The sequence below is a fragment of the Ranitomeya variabilis genome, chromosome 1 (genome assembly GCF_051348905.1).
Source record: "Ranitomeya variabilis isolate aRanVar5 chromosome 1, aRanVar5.hap1, whole genome shotgun sequence".
Classification (NCBI taxonomy): Eukaryota; Metazoa; Chordata; class Amphibia; order Anura; family Dendrobatidae; genus Ranitomeya; species Ranitomeya variabilis.
Genome location: NC_135232.1, coordinates 892514924 through 892535381, shown reverse-complemented (window position 1 = coordinate 892535381; position 20458 = coordinate 892514924). Strand labels below are relative to the sequence as shown.

The 20458-nt window shown below is 40.2% G+C and overlaps 1 protein-coding gene across 1 annotated transcript in view; it reads right to left on the bottom strand.

Moving 5' to 3' along the window:
* PRSS12 (serine protease 12) overlaps positions 1-20458 on the bottom strand; it is a 286964-nt gene that overhangs the window by 77649 nt on the left and 188857 nt on the right. The window contains exon 8 of the mRNA XM_077278603.1: positions 5307-5448. Coding sequence (XP_077134718.1) covers positions 5307-5448 — 142 coding nt within the window. The remainder of the gene's footprint in view (positions 1-5306; positions 5449-20458) is intronic.

Here is a 20458-nt window from a genome sequence, read left to right as displayed (position 1 = left end):
CAAATAGCTACTCCTAACGCCAACACTAGAAGTAACCGGGGATCATGCCTATGGTGATCGCTAGATGACTCGCGCCAGCCGGAGAATCTAACTACCCCTAGGAGAAGAAAACAAAGACCTCTCTTGCCTCCAGAGAAAGGGACCCCAAAGCAAGATACTAGCCCCCCACAAATAATAACGGTGAGGTAAGAGGAAATGACAAACACAGAAATGAACCAGGTTCAGCAAAGAGAGGCCAGCTTACTAATAGCAGAATATAGCAAGATAACTTATCTGGTCAACAAAAACCCTATAAAAATCCATGCTGGAGATTCAAGAACCCCCGAACCGTCTAACGGTCCGGTGGGAGAACACCAGCCCCCTAGAGCTTCCAGCAAAGGTCAGGATACAGATTGGAACAAGCTGGACAAAAATACCAAACAAAACAAAAGCAAAAAGCAAGGAAGCAGACTTAGCTTGAAATACAGGAACCCGGATCATAGGACAAGAGCACAACAGATTAGCTCTGATTTCAACGATGCCAGGCATTGAACTGAAGGTCCAGGGAGCTTATATAGCAACGCCCCTGAACTAACGGCCCAGGTGAGGATATAGGAAAAGACAGAAGCTCCAGAGTCAAATCACTAATGACCACTAGAGGGCGCAAAAAGCAAAATCACAACAGGAATAGGTACACCCATACCCCAACCTTCCTACGTATTGGTCTAGTATGGTGGGTCATTAGTGACCTGGTGTCATTGTTTTTATGTTTGGTTTGATTTTTGAATAAACTTTATATATTTTTATGGTATTAGTTTTCTTGTGAGCCTTGTACTAATCCAGTCATTATAGCACTTATACTGTCTTTAAATAACAGTGCAATACATTTACAATAAAAAATAAAAAAGCGTGCAAAAAGTCCTAATAAAAACCTGTGCCTCCATTGTAACACGCAATGTGTAGTCCAATCCTGCAGTCATGTTGCCATCAATCTCTCATTTACTTCCTACTAACAAGTTTGGGACGCAAAGACAATGATCTGACTGCAACGTTTATAGTGTTATCATGGAAACACAAAAGTCTCTATAGGAGCTGTAGACGCAAAACAACGGGAGAATTTTCACTGAAGCAATTTGCAAGTGGATGAACTGTATACCAGACATAGCCAATGCACCTGAATGGCATTTTAACTTTATTTTCCATACTACTCCGTTACCTATACAGTATGAATTTTTACAAATGATAAAGATCATAAAATTAGACTGAATCAGTGTGGAACATGAAACATTAACAACAATTATCAAAATATTAAATATTTCCTATATTTTGGGTAAAAATTGTAAAGAGGTTGTCTAATTGACAAAACTAAATTAGTTCGGGCATTCTGAATTAATAAGGTAGGGTCTTTGTCTCAGGATCCTTACCACATGGCCAGAGTGAAGATTGGTTGCGTAGAAAACTTCTCAGTCTGGATGAACTGCGTTTAAAGAAGCAAAGTTTTTATCCTCAATTTATTGGAATCATCATAATATATAGCACTGTGTACTGACAATTGCTCATTTTGCCTTTCTACCCAGCTACTTCTTTTGTTTTCTGTGTTCTTTGTAGAAAACAAAGTCCTGCTGGGGACATTTGCAGTGACTCATTTGTCATGCAGGGAAAATTGACCTACAGTTTCTACATAAAGCTTAGAAGGATTCAGTTAATCTGCTTTTATTCAAGCAATATGATAGCCCTTATAAAAAAAAAGAGAATAATTAGCTGGGTAGAAAGGCAAAATGAGCAATTGTAAGTACAGAGTTCCATATAATATGATGAATGTAATATACTAAAAGGATAAAAATTTTGACGGGAGGGCTTCTTTAATCAGACAACCAATAGATCTGAATAGGTGCATTGTGATACATAATTTCCCCAGTGGGGGCACTGCAGGGAAATTGAATACTTATTTCTAGGCATCCAGGATGATCACAGCTGATTACTATGGTTCTGTGCATGGGAACACTTTGTGATCATCTCATTGTCAACGAACTCATTTTAACAATCAAGGTGGTGAACCTCTAAGTTTTGCAATTGCTAATTTATAAAAATCTCTAACGATTCTTTTCATAACAAAATATATTTACAGTGAAGATTATTTGTACACGTGTTTTTGCTTTATCGGTCACACGTATCTGTAAATCACTGTAGCATGGCAGAATTAAATTTATTGTGTTTTCCCAAACGCTTGTCCTTTGACATCTCTTGTGTTCAGTGTCTACCAACATCTTATTCCAGATTTCACCCATGCCTTCCACTGTCTAAATGTTGTCAAATCATGTAGCCAGTCTTCAGACATTATGTAATACATTAAATAATGTGTGCGATCTTACGTCATGCCTGGCTGCACTGAAATGAGATATCATGATATATTTAGCGTCTTAATGGGTCTTTTCTAATTTGTAAGACAGTCCTTTAATGTGATTTAGGCTGTTCATGTCTGCTCAGCTACATATAATGGCATTGTTGGCCGCAGGAAACAATCTTCAGTCTGCAAGGTTGGATGGAAGGGGGGGAAGTGGGGCTATCCTTTTATTTTATTAATATAGTTTCCATGCCGCAGCAATTGATCAATGTCCACAAAGTTTTTGTAATACGCCTCTCACTTAGCAATGCTTATTTGCAATAATAATCCAAAGCATGTATATGGAAAAAGTATTGAAATATCCCGTGCTGTCTGGGGGAGGATTGCATTCCCTTTAAGTATGAAGCATCTATGAATAAAATCCCTGATGTCTGTGATTTCTATCAACTGTGAAGTGGTAAGGAAAGTTACATTTTCACACTTCATTATTCACGTTTCTGGATATTAATAGAGAATATAACTTTATAAGGTAGGAAAAAAAATCAGTTTTACAATTATATAAATGAAATGAGTCATAGCAATCTACAGTATGTATGGCTTACATTTAACAATTGATCCGGGGAAACAATTTTTTCCTTTTTCTTTATTTTGCCAAGAAGGTTCGGTGCTGAAAAATTCTCTTTTTATCAATTAAAAATGTTTTCAAGCTTTTCTTTTCCACAATGTTTAAAGGAACACAAAATCGTCAGCACAAAATTAATTGTTCACACCAAGCACATCATCTTGTAGGGGACTTAGCCCTAATTAAAAACCTCCACTATCCAAATCCATTGCTATATTTAAAAAAAACAATCTATATAATCAATATCATTCGAACTGATAAAGTTGCACCAAAAAAGGGGAAAGAGGGCATAAGCCCCAGTAATATCTAATGCAATAGGAGGAAAAAACACCAAAAGTACACATAGATCCTACTAAAAGCATGGAGTTATTAATCCACCATCTACAATCAATAAAGTATTGCTGAAAAATAGAAATATGACACAGTACATACAAAAATATTAAAATTGAAGTTGAAGACTCAAGTGTACAAAGGCCAGGGTCTAAACACATAATGTAAGGAAGGGCATCACAGAGAAAAATATATATATGCAATTTGTATACTGCCTGTGATGGCGAACACAAGGCTCAACCAATCCTATGCCTAGAAGGTCAATATTTTATGAACAAAAGAAAACGAGTCACAATTAAAGTGATATTGCATAGTAGACAGTATAAAAAGTCTAAAAAGCATTCCAAAGTTTTGTAAATATCAAAAAATCGTATGTCTTACCCATATTCCTGTGTCAGATGACCATGTGGCTGCAACCACGATACATGTTTCGCGTGGGCTTCTTCAAGCGTTGTTTAAGAAAAAATTGTTCTCTATTCCAAAAAGGCTAGTGAGGTGATTTGTGCACCCTGGATGTGGCCAACAAGTGCTCCTTCCGATGTATTTGTTTTTCACCTATATATCGTAACTATTGATGAGCGAGTATGCTCGTTACTCGAGATTTCCGAGCATGCAGGGATTTCCTGTGTGTAAAGGAATCCCCACATGTATTCAGGCTGTCTAGCAGCCGCAAATCATGCAGCTGCGGGGACTCAAACATAATCTACGAGCACGCCCAAGACACTTGGAGAACACCCGAGCATGCTCGAAAATCTTGAGTAATGAGCACACTCGCTCATCACTAATCGTAACCCTTCTATGGCTCCTGTAATTCCAAAGTGGCACATCAAGTAAAATAGTTAGTGGCGATAGATCGAAATCAATTAGGTGGGAAAGTTCACTGAACTGCTTGAGTAAACCAAGGGTGCACCAAGCAGCTGATTGGCACAAATTAATAAAAATAGTCTGTGAAACACAGGAAAGGATTTGGACACAAATGATACTGTTTTGATTAGGTCTGCATCCCATACACCCATACAAGGTTGCTGTGATTAGTTTGACAGTCACTTTATGCTGACAGACTCCCTTTAATCACTGTGACTTCCTAAAATAGCTTCTTTTCCTGAAACTTTTACAGATCTCTTCTATTTAAAGGTTGAAAATCAGAACAGCTCAAATTAGAATTGATCAGCAAGATTCCCAGGACAATGGTCAAGAGCCACTTCAGTAGTCGGTGAACTCCAGCATCCCCAGCACATCTTCTGTTATCATGCGACTTTATTGTTGCAGAGCAATACACACACACATGATGTTCTACTGGACCTATTAGAAGCAATGGGCATGCCGGCAGCTTGGAGGAGGTTGCAGGGCTCTGGACTGGTGACCATGGACTACCAGCACAGCTGTTGGACCAGTGTCCTGCAAATCATGTTGCTCAACTCTAGCACAAAAACTTTACACAGGTTAAAGTAAACAACAATCCAATCCAATCTAGAAAACCCTCACTAATATAAATTGTCCTAATATTCTGTTACTTACTGTACCTACAATGTATAATATAGGTATGACTGGGGTCCAGGCTGATTAGCAGACAGAGAATTACAGAATATATTTGGATTTACTTGTAAATTCCAAAAATGTCACTAGACCTAGTGGTACACCATTGTTTTCATCTATACATTAGAACATGAAAGTATATTATCTGCAACTCACACCTCTTACTATTCTATAGCAGGTATCGTAAATACTGTAAATGAATGCAGTGAAAATTACATTAGATTTACAAACTGCTCGGCAAAACAAGATGTTAAAATAAAGTGCAAATTAAAAAAAAATGTTCTTGTTTTGCTTTCATATTTATACATTGCAATGCATATACAGAAAACAGCTCAAGATATGCACGTTAATAGTCTATTTCCCAGACAGAAATCTCTTTCCACTTATATAGTAATTTATGGTTATTAATGTACAAATTCCAGATACTTGAAAACCTCCTATTGCCTCCTGGAAATATACGGCCTGTCAAGGAAGTGCTCCATTTGCTGGACTTACTTGTAGCCAAGTTGTCGGCACACAACAGATGCATCCTTATCGGTCCATCCATCATCACAGATTGTCCCCCACTGGCCATTGAGATAAATTTCCACACGCCCCTCTTTCTTTGTTTCGCCATCCATCAACCTCAGAGGAGGACCTGGAAGAAAGGCAAGATACTGAGATAAAGACAAAGGGACACAAACAGAAACCTACAGTTCATAGAAGAACTATTTTAAATGCAGTAAAAGTGATTTATTTTCATCTTATTTCGGAATTATAGAAGAAAAATAGACATTTTTTTAGAACATAGAAAAGAAAAAGGTTCAATATACAATCAACAAATAACCAGTACACTTACAATATGTTCACGTATAGCGGATGGCGAATATTTTTTTCTATTTGTGGATGGAAAATCCACAGCGTAATCCAGTAGTAGCAAATAATTTTTTTAATCAGTTGCATAAAATTTTTTTTTGCAGATTTTGACATCTGATTTCACCTTTTGTATTGCCTAGGATGATATCAGTTGTGGAAAGGAACAAAATGATCATACAAAACATGCCCATTATCCCATAGAATCACAGTCATATTTGTGGCAGATTTTCAAACTCTAAATTCTGTCTATGAGGGCATAATCTTAGACTAACTAAATCTTCATCTTCAGCTATGAGACGAGAGTGACCGCAAAAATGAAGTATTAATAGTGTTTAGCAAAATATTGCCAACTATGATTTAGTTATTCATAATGAAGACTTTCATACACCCGACATTCATGAACGTAATGAATACTTTTCTGTCTCCTATTTTTCCGACACCACGGTTAACCTGCTTTTTAAACAATAAACCAGTTTCAGTCATAGGTAACTTGGTCCTAAGATGTCTTGGCCAGGCATTATATAGATGTCCTGAATATGTGGCCACATAGAGTATAAGATAAAGTTGTATGAATCATTTCAATGTACAAAGCCGGGAGCTGGAGAGCCACAGATGTAGGTCCAAGACCAAGGAGGAGCTGCAGTGGCCTGTGCAGGACATCAGCCCACGTTAGGGAGAAATCATGGCAGATTTTCAACTTTCAGCAGAATCCTCAACACTCAGAAATTGTGGAAAAATAAACTGTTTTATTTAGGACATACTGCACCTATCATCTGCATCATCACAACACGGAGGATTACAGGAGAGGGCAGACTGGCTCTAGAGCAGTCATACAATACATTATACATAAACTACCAGGTAACAGTTCACAGAAAATTATCTACTGTTCCTCCAGCATAGCTGTAGCTGTTGCTATATCTAACATAGCAAACATGATTAGGGCCACAGAGACTATGACTGTTGTGGGGGGTTGAACCAACAGGCTGAAATTAATTCTGCTCAATATTAATATTAACATATTAATAATTATTATTTGATATAGAATTAAGCATGCTGAAATCTCCCGATATACCATATGAGCCCGCACAGCCTCCCTATAAACCACATGAGCCCACACACAGCCCCTATATACCATGCGAGCCCCCACATAGCTTCTCTATATACAATATGAGCCCTCACATAGCCCCTATATACAGTATCAGACCCACATAGCCTCCTATATACAGTCTGAACCCCCACCTAGCTCCCTTATATACAAATGTTGGGTGTACCCCGCATCACGTCCACACATCATAATTAAAATCAAAATCCTTTATTATCCCATGTTAAAATTAAAGATTAAAAACATTCTTGAAAAATAGTGGAAAAAATATTGGGTTGAACTTTAGAACTTTATGCACTTCAAACAACTCAGTTCTTATTCATTCATGTAGTACTATGAATAAAAACTGAATTGTTTGAAATTTGTAAGGTTCATCCCACTATTTTTCAAGAATGTTTTTAATCTTTAATTTTAACATGGAATAATAAAGGCCTTTGATTTTAATTACTAGCTGTGGACGTGATGCTGGATACAATTAACATTTGCATCTTTACCTCCTGCTGACACAGCTTCCATTCCTGCACTGCCCTAGGACAATGTTCACAAACTGCATTTCAACTTGGCGAACTGGATTCCAATCTTCTTTCTGCCTCTATATACAGTATGAGCCCTCACATAGCTCTCTATATAAAATATGAGCTCCCACATAGCCTCTATAAATACAGTATGAGCCCCCATATATCCGCTTTACATATGGTATGAGTCCTCACATAGCCCCTAAATACATTAAGAGCCCACACATAACCTCCTATATACAGTATCACACAACATATCCTCTATATACAGTATGAGTCACCAGATAGCCTTTCTATATACAATATGAGCCATCACATAGCCTTGAATACAGTATGAGCCCATATACAGCTCACTTTATACAATATGAGCCCCCACATAGCCTCCTATATACAGCAAGAGCCCCAGATAGGCTCCTATATACAGTATAAGCCACAATATAGCCACTATGTACAGTATGAGTCACCAAATAGCCTTTCTATATACAATATGAGCCCTCACATAGCCCCTTATATACTGTGCAAGCAACAATCCCATACATATATTACAAAAAAACACATACTCACCACACTCCCATTCCCCCAGGGCTCTGCTCAAGTCTACGATGCACTTACTCTGCACACAGCAGTTATGATGTAATGACGTTATTGCGTCTGCTGACACAGACGCACACACTGATTGGTGGAAGAAGGAGCTTACTGCTCGTCCTCCACCAACTTATTCACTGCTGTCTGCATCCTGAGGTACACATAAAATAAAGAAGAAAATCTGCCTGATCTACTTGTACATGTATATAGACAAGTCAGAAAAGATCAATGTAAAGTAAGCAAATATTGGGCTAAGAGTTATCTAATGTATAATTAAAGAGAATCACTTAGCAGGTTATTGCTATGTAATCAGAGGACAGTATGAAAAAGCAGCTGAATTCAGAGATGTGTCACTTATCAGGCTGTGTGTTGTTGTTTACTTACAATGAATGTTTTATCACTAGGAGATTATTATTGCCCTGACCACAGTGCATGTAAGGGTACTGTCACACAGTGCAATTTTGATCGCTACGACGGCACGATTCGTGACGTTCTAGCGATATCGTTACGATCTCGTGGTGTCTGACACGCTACTGCGATCAGGGACCCTGCTGAGAATCGTACGTCGTAGCAGATCGTTTGAAACTTTCTTTCGTCGCTGGATCTCCCGCTGTCATCGCTGGATCGTTGTGTGTGACAGCGATCCAGCGATGCGTTCGCTGGTAACCAGGGTAAACATCGGGTTACTAAGCGCAGGGCCGCGCTTAGTAACCCGATGTTTACCGTGGTTACCAGCGTAAAAGTAAAAAAAAACAAACCGTACATACTCACCATCTGATGTCCGTCAGGTCCCTTGCCGTCCGCTTCCCGCTCTGACTGTCTGCCGGCCGGAAAGTGAGAGCAGATCACAGCGGTGACGTCACTGCTGTGCTGTGCTCTCACTGTACGGCGGCACTCAGTCAGAGCGGGAAGCGGACGGCAAGGGACCTGACGGACATCAGATGGTGAGTATGTACGGTTTGTTTTTTTTTACTTTTACGCTGGTAACCACGGTAAACATCGGGTTACTAAGCGCGGCCCTGCGCTTAGTAACCCGATGTTTACCCTGGTTACCCGGGGACTTCGGCATCGCTCCAGCGCCGTGATTGCAAAGTGTGACCGCAGTCTACGATGCTGGAGCGATAATCATACGATCGCTGCGACGTCACGAATCGTCACGAAATTGCACTGTGTGACAGTACCCTAAGACCTGGTCCAACCACACCCCTCCCCTGATAAGCAGCTTACTGTCACTACACAATGTACATAAAAAGCTGTGGTGTGGGCGTGGTTAGCTTTTCAGGTCTGCTACACACTACATGTAAAAACTCTGATTGTGTCACAATGGCTGCACCTAGTAAACTAAGAGATACATTACTGGAATCAGGCTCACTTGCCCTATATTATGTTACCTTCAGATTAAATAGCAAAAACTAGCTGACAGATTTCCTTTATAGCTTGATTTTTCTCATGAAGACAAACTCTGCACTATTATATTATGTATGGATTTCATAGTGGTAATGTCTTGTTTAGCACTCTTCTTTATGAGTCAGATTCAAGAGCTACTTTTTACGAGCCCCTTTTGCTATCGCAGACTTGAGCAGCCCTGTGAATTTTTGCCATATAATGCTATAGCTGCTTGGCTGGCAGTGGCTTTTCTGGGCATTATCTCATGTCTTTGGGAGGTGCTGGGGTCCAATCCTGGGTCGATCAGCTTATCTACCTAGAAGCCACATTGAGAAATATTTTGCCTCTAACGTGACAGCCCCTTTAAGTTTATCCTATTGATATGTACCATGTACTGTAGAAGACAACTGTAGCTGTGTCTGTTGTGCGGTAGCAGATATCCCCTTTAATAATGACAAGTATATAATTTGTGAAATATCAAAGTCTTCGTTTATTTTATGACCTGCAATGAACCGTGTTGAATAGTGATAGTCTGCTGGTTCAGTCAGCACAGATGGTTCTTGTCATTACAGACAGTTAGCATATTTTTGTCTCAATGATGTTTTAGGGTTATGTAGGCATAATCCAAGTTTAGTTATCAAGGTCACAGTTAATTATTGCCCTTAGTATTCCCCAAGAGAGGAAAGTCATTCATAACATTGCCAAGCCAGTGGTTGTGATCACTTGTAATAACTGAAACATCTGCAATTCCTATCTGTAAAAAGGGATGTAATGGAATAGTATTTCATTTTCAGAAACCAGCTGCAAAGTTCTGCTTGATATGAGTCCATCAAATCGCCAGCAGCTGCTCTTGTAAGGGCTCACACCTACTCATCCCTGCTATAAGGAAATATCATCTATAATAGATTTACATGGGAAATTCCAGCACTGTTATGAATACTTATACAGATTAATAATTTAACACTAATGCATGTAGAATGTGGTCTGCACAATGTGGACATTAATTTTAGAGTAAATGTTAATAGGTATAGTGGATTCTAGAAGAAATATTTACAGAGCTGTCTATGATTACAGTATAGACAAGGTCCGTTTGCTGGCAATTTTGGAGAATATTTTACTTGACATAATTGGAGGATACGATAAATTGTCGGTCAGGCAGAAAATTGGCCGTCTGTAAATCTCCCGGGTCTGGAGATGGAGTGTCAATCATTTTTGGACCAGCTGCCTTATTTCCATATGCCTTTTAGTCCCTTAACTCACAGAAAATCTCTCCCTAATCCGCTCACCCAAGGATTTAAACCCTTCCACTTCCATTAATATTATCCAAACATGACTGCTAAATATGCAAAATGACTGTACTTATTGCTACACGTAGATTTGTTCATGGTTTCTAGTTAAAAATATGTTTTATAGAACACAACACATTCTGTGATGCTATATGGTCAGATTCACAGGACCTTGTTTATGACATTCCTGCAAGGAGCCAAGTGTGTAATATCTCTCAGAGGTGGCTGATGAGAACCAGAATAACATTTCTCGTGCTGCACCAAAAATGTCAATGGATCAAAGCCAATTGATCATTTAATAATGTGACTGTAAGGGTTCTAGTAGACTTAAGGCCTTTAATTATACACTTCTTACATACAGTAGCTACTTATGTTCCCAGACGCCATCAAATCTGTCTAGCTATGTGGGTTCACTAAAGTATATGACTGCATAAAAAGTCAGACTCAGGTTAGTATAGTGAGAATCCTAATGGAAGCTGTAATGTCAGCCATACTAGTTGTCACTTAAGCAGGCTACACTTCATACAGCAGTCAGTCAATTAATGGTTTGGTTGACAGATATCTCTCTGGAACCCTCACACCAACATACACATGGAAGCTCAGCTAAGCACATATGTGTTTTGATATGTAGTGCCGCCAGACAACTTTGAGTTGGCTAATCCTCCACGAGACCAGTAGTATGGCAATCCAGGAGGCAGAGGTGGCTTAAAACTGCATCTGCATGCATAGCATGCCAATACAGTGCACGCTGACCTATCATCCTCTGTTCTGTTCTCTGCAGATTGCTTTAGCCCTGAAGCCTATAGAACGGCAGGAGCACACAGAGATCATTACAGTCCTGGTGTAGAAGGCATGATGATGCCAACTAGTGATGAGCGAATATACTCGTTACTCGAGATTTCTCGAGCACGCTCGGGGGTCCTCCGAGTATTTTTTAGTGCTCAGAGTTTTAGTTTTTAGCGCCGCAGCTGAATGATTTACATCTGTTAGCCAGCATAAGTACATGTGGGGATTCCCTAGCAACAAGGCAACCCCCACACATACTTATGCTGGCTAACAGATGTAAATCATTCAGCTGTGGCACAAAAAACTAAATCTCCGAGCACTAAAAAATACTCGGAGGACACCCGAGCGTGCTCGAGAAATCTCGAGTAACGAGTATATTCGCTCATCACTAATGCCAACACTTCGATCTGCCTGTTTTGGGATGCTGATTGTGCTCACAGAGTCAGCAGGATCCTGGGCTAGATGAATATAGAGCTATAGCTATGGGGGCTATCATACTGTACTTTGTGTAGGTGGCTGTGAGGAGCATCATACTGTTTATGGGGGATTGTAGAGGAATCATACTGTGTGGTGTATATGGGGATATTATTACTTTTTAGGGTCACTTAGGGAACAACATTCAATGTTAAGTGGGCATTTAAGAGGCATTATTATATTACAGTGACACTCGGAGTATTATAACTGTCGAAAGGCCATATGGGGGACATTATACTTTCCAGCGGTGTTACTTTTGTGAGCCCTATTACGTTCTAATGCACTTACAGATGGCAATAACATTTTCTAGGAGGCAATATTACCATCTAAAGGGCACAAATTTGGTGTTTTACTATGTAAGGGAAAAGTGGTAAGCGTTATTACTATGTGGCTTACTAAGAGGAGTATCGTTACCCTGCCAAACAGCAGGAGCAGTAATACCGATAAATACGGTTGCAACGGATTCATCAATGTGATATCAGTAGGATGGGGAGTTTGTGAACATTAAGAATAGATGGAACAGTGCTGGAAATGTGAAAAGCCAAATGTGTCTATGTTGCATACTCTACAGATGAATTGTGTCAGGAGAAGTTGTCATGTCAGTCTGGACTGGGTGGAAAAGATGGGAAAAGAGAACAACATTATCAGAAAGAACTTCATCTCTGAGCCACTATGTATACCTGTTCTGTAATCCCTCAATATATTCTGCAGGACTGGTATCTATCACTATATGGTCGCTTTGTGGTAGTAATATAGATCTTGGGTTTTGTTTAGTGATTTATTTTTTTAATAACAGCACGATCATCTACTGAGGTTCCTCTATTCCCACTATGATGAGGGAATGCAACCAAAAGTTTTAAATATGGTCACCTAGATAAGGGGCCTACTCAGAGCTTTTTTATTCATGTGCTGAACCCTTAGCTAACCCTCTGATGTGAATATAAGGATCAGGTATGTTGAAAACCGATTGATGATCATTCCTTTTTCCGACAACTAGTGTCCATGCACATTGATTTGGGAGACATTAATCTAATGTGTATGGCCTGTCTTAGCTTTGAATTAAAGAGTATAAAAATACTCATTAAAATCAGATGTGATTTTAATTAACTCTAATATCACATCCCCTAAATACAAGGCTTAGATATAAAGTTTATGGTAGTGCTCTCATACCATTGATATGTTGAAGGTGTCCTTGTAGAAGGAACATTTTAGTTACCAAAGTGATTTCAGCCCCATGGCATTAAATTTATGAACCACTTACAGATTACTATCACCATAATTTAATTGATTTTGGAAAATAGAATACATGTGATTAGCACTTACAAACGCCGCATTTTTTATTGTATACAGAGATCTGCAAATTTATTCAAGTGGAACTGAATTCTTCTCAGATGTAATTAAAATTTGTATTTTCCACAATATGAATATTTTGAAATTGGCTCTGCGCAAATTTAGCAAAATGATGGCCAGCAGCAGCCCTCACTTTACTGGATCGTACAGGGTCGGCAAAAGATTTTAAAAAAAAATGAATACTCACATCATCGATCAACTATCACACCTTCCCCGCAGCCGCCATCTTGATATCTTGGCCCCTTCTTTTTGATCATCTTTAATGCTCTAATGCCCAGTACTTAAATACTGTAATAAGTACCGTAATAAATCAGACATCGGGGGGGGGGGGTGTTTGGGTTTAGAGCATTTCACTAATGTACAAAATGGTCAGTCCACTCATGTTAAGTATGAATACTTCAACTTACGTTTCTGGACACACATTTAACATCAACATTACTTTCAGTTACAATGTCCACACTTAACTTTTTTTTATTTCCTCACTAATTAAATTCAAGACAATATTGAAACAAGCTGGCAAATCCCTTAACAGGACACAATTCACATCAAAACCACTGAGTGGCCACACACTGCGGCAAATTGTATAGATATCATAGCAGAGTATCATGAAATCATTTTTATTTTAGTAAATAATTTGCGAGCCACAAATCTCAAGATATCCTGAACCCACAATAAATGTAAGAAAGTACACTTCTGTATAACTTTTTCCAACTATTTATTCATCATCATCCATACTATTCATGTCCTGTTTAAATGTTCTTGCTTTAATTTGCAACGATTTCTAAAATGAAATGAGCACAAAAGACAAAAAACACGACCCCAGCAACAAACCACGAGACCGCCTGACAAACGTTACATAGACGTGAAATCTAAAATTAATATTATCTTCAAACAATCACTCTTAAGAATTCTCACATTCACACATATGGATCCTTGAGTCACAAATGCATCATTTAATTAAATTAGCGCATCAAATCTTACATAGTAGAATGAAGAATCCTGATTTCACATTTCGCGCTATTTAAAGAAAAATACAGACTTAGGATATGTAAATGGGAAGAGACAATGAAATATTAAAATGATTCTTTGCTTCAGCATTTGAGATAAAATTACCTTGTGTTTTTACTTTTCACACTATATCATCAAATCACAGAGGACATGTGTGAAATATGAGCTCACAATAAAACAAGGCCAATTACTTTTCCACTATTTAACTACTGTATTTTTAAATATGTCTTTCCAATATATCCCCTTAGGCCTCTTTCACACTTCCGTCTTTTTCCTCACGTCGAAATCCGTCGATTTTAGAAAAAACAGGATCTTGCAAATTTTTCTGCAGGATCCCGTTTTTTCCCATAGACTTGCATTAGCGACGGATTGTGACAGATGGTCATCCGTTTCATCCGTCGTGCACTGGATCTGTCGGAAAATAGCGGTCCGTCGGGTGGAGAAAACATTCAGAGGAACTTTTTTTGCACGTCATAAAATCGCTCAGCGACGGTCCTGCGCTGTCCATCGTTGGCTAGAATAGAAGCCTATGGACGCAGGATCCTTCGCTGACCATCAAACACAGGAATCCAGCGACATATCCCTTTTTTTTCATTCTGAGCATGCCTGGAAGGATGTTCTAGTCCGGGAAAAAACCTCTCTCTCTCGAATTTTATGCATTAAAATTCAGGTACTACCGAATTCGATGAATCCGTCAGTTTACTCGATGCGTTACATCCGTTTGCCAATCTTTTTACAACGTCCATCGATACGTCACCACGACGCATTATGACGGCCGTCTCAAGACGGAAGTGTGAAAGAAGCATTACACATATGAGAGGTTCGGTTATCAGCTTCGTGCACGTCATCAGCTTTTAGAGGCTTTTATTAATATCAGATAAAACCTCATTAGATGTGTTTCGTTTTCTTTGGCATCTATTTCATTTTATCCAGGAGTAAAAAACAGTATTGTTCCTGCCGTCTATGTCTTGTGTTCTTCCTGCTGAAATAAAATCACACTGGCTGCCAAAATACCGGTGCTACTTACATTTCTTTCACAGTGCAAAGTGGCAACCTGCCAGAAGCACAAGGAATGGCAGCATTAAAATGTCACCTGTAATATTCCTAGGCTCACCAGAAACTAATATATGACAATTTATAATCACCGGTCCCAGAGGATAGGAGAGAAATAATTCAGATTTTGCAAGCTTGTGGACTCGGCAAAAAGATCTAAACCTTTTTTTTCCGTCATACACTGAGGGGCTGATTTATCAAACAGCTTTTGCCAGAATTCTGTCATTTAATCATTTGAAATGTCACAAAATTTAGAGAATTTTGGTCGTTTTATGCCAGTTTTGGCCAGCTCTGTTAGCTCTTCAAAAAGTGAACGGATCTTAGTTATGTCTCAGTACCTCCTCGAAAAAGAGGGTAAGCAAATGGAACTTTATGTCAGCTCATTCATTTAGTTTGCGCAGTGTATCACACAACTATTTGAAACTTAGCATCAATCTGGTTTAGCTCTCTGCACTGCTTCTATATGTCCTGGTGATTTTCTTTTGTGTCTTCCCATGTCTTATTGGACCTCTACCTTCTCCTTGCCTACTTCCATGTCTCCTCCATAGTTTCTGACTTTTGTTATTAATTTTGTGTTTCGAACGCTTTTAATGAATTGTTACAATAAAATTTGTTTTTAAACTACTATTTGATGGTTTATGGCTTACTCCAGTCCTTTTCTTAGTAGTGTTAAGACAGGTAATGCTGAGCACAGCCAACAAAATTCACCATAATTTACAACTACCGGTACATTCCTTGCTGCAGTGCATTTCTTGTGGCGACACTAAGCAGATAAAAGATGCACCAAATTTAATAAGAGATGCATGGCTGTTTGTGAATTTGGCACATCTTAGACCACTGCACTCTTCATCAAGACTGGCATTATCTTGCATCTTATCTATCTATCTATCTACCTATCTATTTAAAAAAAAACCTGACCAGCACCTCCTTAGTGTGAACAGGTGCAAGCTGCAATGACTGTATGATATATAAAAAGAAAACACAGCAGCACTCTGTAAGTGCCAAGATATATCAAAATACTGAAAGCATTAAATCTAAGTGGTATTGTTACTCAACAAGATGTACTCACAAAAAATGAAGGCTCCTAATGCATAAAGTGGCCAATTCATGTGTGCCCATCAACTACAGCAAGGTGACACTTCTCGTATGGGTCCTATCCTACTGGACATGCCACTTTTATTTCCTACTGAGCATGTGTTTTAGTGTGTAACAGCAGCCAAACATAAAAAAACAATATAAACCTGGTACCGCTGTAATCACACCTGTTGTGAATTTGGATTCTGGGCTCCCCCGGTGGCTACTGGTGGAATTGAACTGGTGTTTTCATCTTCTCTGTTCACCTGTTCCCATCAAGATGTGGGAGTCGCTATATAACCTTGCTGCTCTGTTAGTTGCTTGCCGGTCAACAATGTTATCAGAAGCCTCTCTGTGCTTGTTCCTGCTCCTAGACAACTACTAGATAAGTTGGACTCTTGTCCATGTTTGTTTTTGCATTTTTGTTCCAGTTCACAGCTGTAGTTTCGTTACTGTGTCTGGAAAGCTCTTGTGAACAGGAATTGCCACTCTGGTGTTATGAGTTAATGCCAGAGTTTTAAAGTAATTCCTGGATGGTATTTTGATAGGGTTTTCAGCTGACCATGAAAGTGTCCTTTCTGTCTTCTGCTATGTAGTAAGTGGACCTCAAATTTGCTAAACCTATTTTCATACTACGTTTGTTATTTCATCTTAATTCACCGCCAATACATGTGGGGGGCCTCTGTCTCCTTTCGGGGTATTTCTCTAGAGGTGAGCTAGGACTAATATTTTCCTCTGCTAGCATTATTTAGTCCTCCGGCTGGTGCTGGGCATCTAGAATCAACGTAGGCATGCTACCCGGCCACTGCTAGTTGTGCGTTAGGTTTAGTTCATGGTCAGCTCAGTTCCCATCTTCCAAGAGCTAGTTCCTATATATGCTGATGCTATGTTCTCTTGCCATTGAGAACATGACAGTTTGACCGGCCCACAAAGTGTTAATTGTTTGGGCTGAAGCAGGAGAAAAAGAAGTGTTTAAGGGAATTTTTTTTTTTTTTTTTTTTTTTTTTCCCCCTCAGAGTTTTGCTGCCTAGCCCTTAATTGCTGTCTAGCTGCTTCTTACCTCCTCTTAACCCTTGAATGGCTCTGTGTCCACCTGTTTGTAATGGATCTTCAGAGTGTAACTGCAGGTTTGAATAATCTCGCCACGAAGGTACAAAATTTGCAAGACTTTGTTTGTCATGCACCTGTATCTGAGCCGAGAATTCCTTGGCCGGAATTTTTCTCGGGGAATAGATCTGGGTTTCAGAATTTTCGAAATAATTGCAAATTATTTTTGTCCCTGAAATTTCGCTCTGCCGGAGACCCTGCACAGCAGGTCAGGATTGTGATTTCCTTGCTCCGGGGCGACCCTCAAGACTGGGCTTTTTCATTGACACCAGGGGATCCTGCGTTGCTCAATGTGGATGCGTTTTTTCTGGCCTTGGGGTTGCTTTATGACGAACCTCATTTGGAGCTTCAGGCAGAAAAAACTTTGATGTCCTTATCTCAGGGGCAAGATGAAGCGGAAATTTACTGTCAAAGATTCCGTAAATGGTCTGTGCTTACTCAGTGGAATGAGTGCGCCCTGGCGGCGACTTTCAGAGAGGGTCTCTCTGATGCCATTAAGGATGTTATGGTGGGGTTCCCTGTGCCTGCGGGTCTGAATGAGTCCATGACAATGGCTATTCAGATCGATAGGCGTTTGCGGGAGCGCAAACCAGTGCACCATCTGGCGGTGTCCACTGAGAAGTCGCCAGAGAGTATGCAGTGTGATAGAATTCTGTCCCGAAGCGAGCGGCAGAATTTTAGACGGAAAAATGGGTTGTGTTTCTATTGTGGTGATTCTACTCATGTTATATCAGCATGCTCTAAGCGCACTAAAAAGCTTGATAAATCTGTTTCCATTTGCACCTTACCGTCTAAGTTTATTCTATCTGTGACCTTGATTTGCTCTTTGTCATCTATTACCACGGACGCCTATGTCGACTCTGGCGCCGCTTTGAGTCTTATGGATTGGTCCTTTGCCAAACGCTGTGGGTATGATTTAGAGCCTTTGGAGACTCTTATTCCTCTGAAGGGGATTGACTCCACCCCATTGGCTAATAATAAACCACAATACTGGACACAAGTAACTATGCGTATTAATCCGGATCACCAGGAGATTATTCGCTTTCTGGTGCTGTATAATCTACATGATGATTTGGTGCTAGGATTGCCTTGGCTGCAATCTCACAACCCAGTCCTCGACTGGAGAGCTATGCCTGTGTTGAGCTGGGGATGTAAGGGGGCTCATGGGGATGTACCTGTGGTTTCCATTTCATCATCTATTCCCTCTGAAATTCCTGAGTTCCTGTCTGACTATCGTGACGTCTTTGAAGAATCCAAGCTTGGTTCATTACCTCCGCACCGAGAGTGCGATTGTGCCATAGATTTAATCCCGGGTAGTAAATACCCAAAGGGTCGTTTATTTAATCTGTCTGTGCCTGAACATGCTGCTATGCGAGAATATATAAAGGAGTCCTTGGAAAAGGGACATATTCGTCCATCGTCATCTCCCTTAGGAGCCGGTTTTTTCTTTGTGTCAAAAAAAGACGGCTCTTTGAGACCATGTATCGATTATCGGCTTTTGAATAAAATCACTGTAAAATATCAATACCCATTGCCGTTGCTGACTGATTTGTTTGCTCGCATAAAGGGGGCCAAGTGGTTCTCTAAGATTGACCTTCGTGGGGCGTATAATTTGGTGCGAATCAGACAGGGGGATGAGTGGAAAACCGCATTTAATACGCCCGAGGGCCACTTTGAGTATTTAGTGATGCCTTTTGGTCTTTCAAATGCTCCGTCAGTTTTCCAGTCCTTTATGCATGATATTTTTCGCGATTATTTGGATAAATTTATGATTGTGTATCTGGATGATATTCTGATTTTTTCAGATGACTGGGACTCTCATGTCCAGCAAGTCAGGAGGGTTTTCCAGGTTTTGCGGTCTAATTCTTTGTGTGTGAAGGGTTCTAAGTGTGTTTTTGGGGTACAGAGGATTTCCTTTTTGGGATATATTTTTTCTCCCTCTTCCATTGAAATGGATCCTGTCAAGGTTCAAGCTATTTGTGATTGGACGCAGCCCTCTTCTCTTAAGAGTCTTCAGAAATTTTTGGGCTTTGCTAACTTTTATCGTCGATTTATTGCTGGTTTTTCGGATATTGCTAAGCCATTGACCGATTTGACTAAGAAGGGTGCTGATGTTGCTGATTGGTCCCCTGACGCTGTGGAGGCCTTTCGGGAGCTTAAGCGCCGTTTTTCCTCTGCCCCTGTGTTGCGTCAGCCTGATGTTGCTCTACCTTTTCAGGTTGAGGTCGACGCTTCTGAGATCGGAGCTGGGGCAGTGTTGTCGCAGAAAAGTTCTGACTGCTCCGTGATGAGGCCTTGTGCCTTCTTTTCCCGTAAATTTTCGCCCGCTGAGCGGAATTATGATGTTGGGAATCGGGAGCTTTTGGCCATGAAGTGGGCTTTTGAGGAGTGGCGCCATTGGCTTGAGGGGGCCAGACATCAGGTGGTGGTATTGACTGACCACAAAAACTTGATTTATCTTGAGACCGCCAGGCGCCTGAATCCTAGACAGGCGCGCTGGTCATTATTTTTCTCTCGGTTTAATTTTGTGGTGTCATACCTACCGGGTTCTAAGAATGTTAAGGCGGATGCCCTTTCTAGGAGTTTTGAGCCTGACTCGCCTGGTAACTCTGAGCCCACAGGTATCCTTAAGGATGGAGTGGTATTGTCAGCCGTTTCTCCAGACCTGCGGCGGGCCTTGCAGGAGTTTCAGGCGGATAGACCGGATCGTTGCCCACCTGATAAACTGTTTGTTCCTGATGATTGGACCAGTAGAGTCATCTCTGAGGTTCATTCTTCTGCGTTGGCAGGTCATCCTGGCATTTTTGGTACCAGGGATTTGGTGGCAAGGTCCTTCTGGTGGCCTTCCCTGTCACGAGATGTGCGAGGCTTTGTGCAGTCTTGTGACGTTTGTGCTCGGGCCAAGCCTTGTTGCTCTCGGGCTAGTGGATTATTGTTGCCCTTGCCCATTCCTAAGAGGCCTTGGACGCACATCTCGATGGATTTTATTTCAGATCTGCCTGTTTCTCAGAAGATGTCTGTCATCTGGGTGGTGTGTGACCGTTTCTCTAAGATGGTCCATTTGGT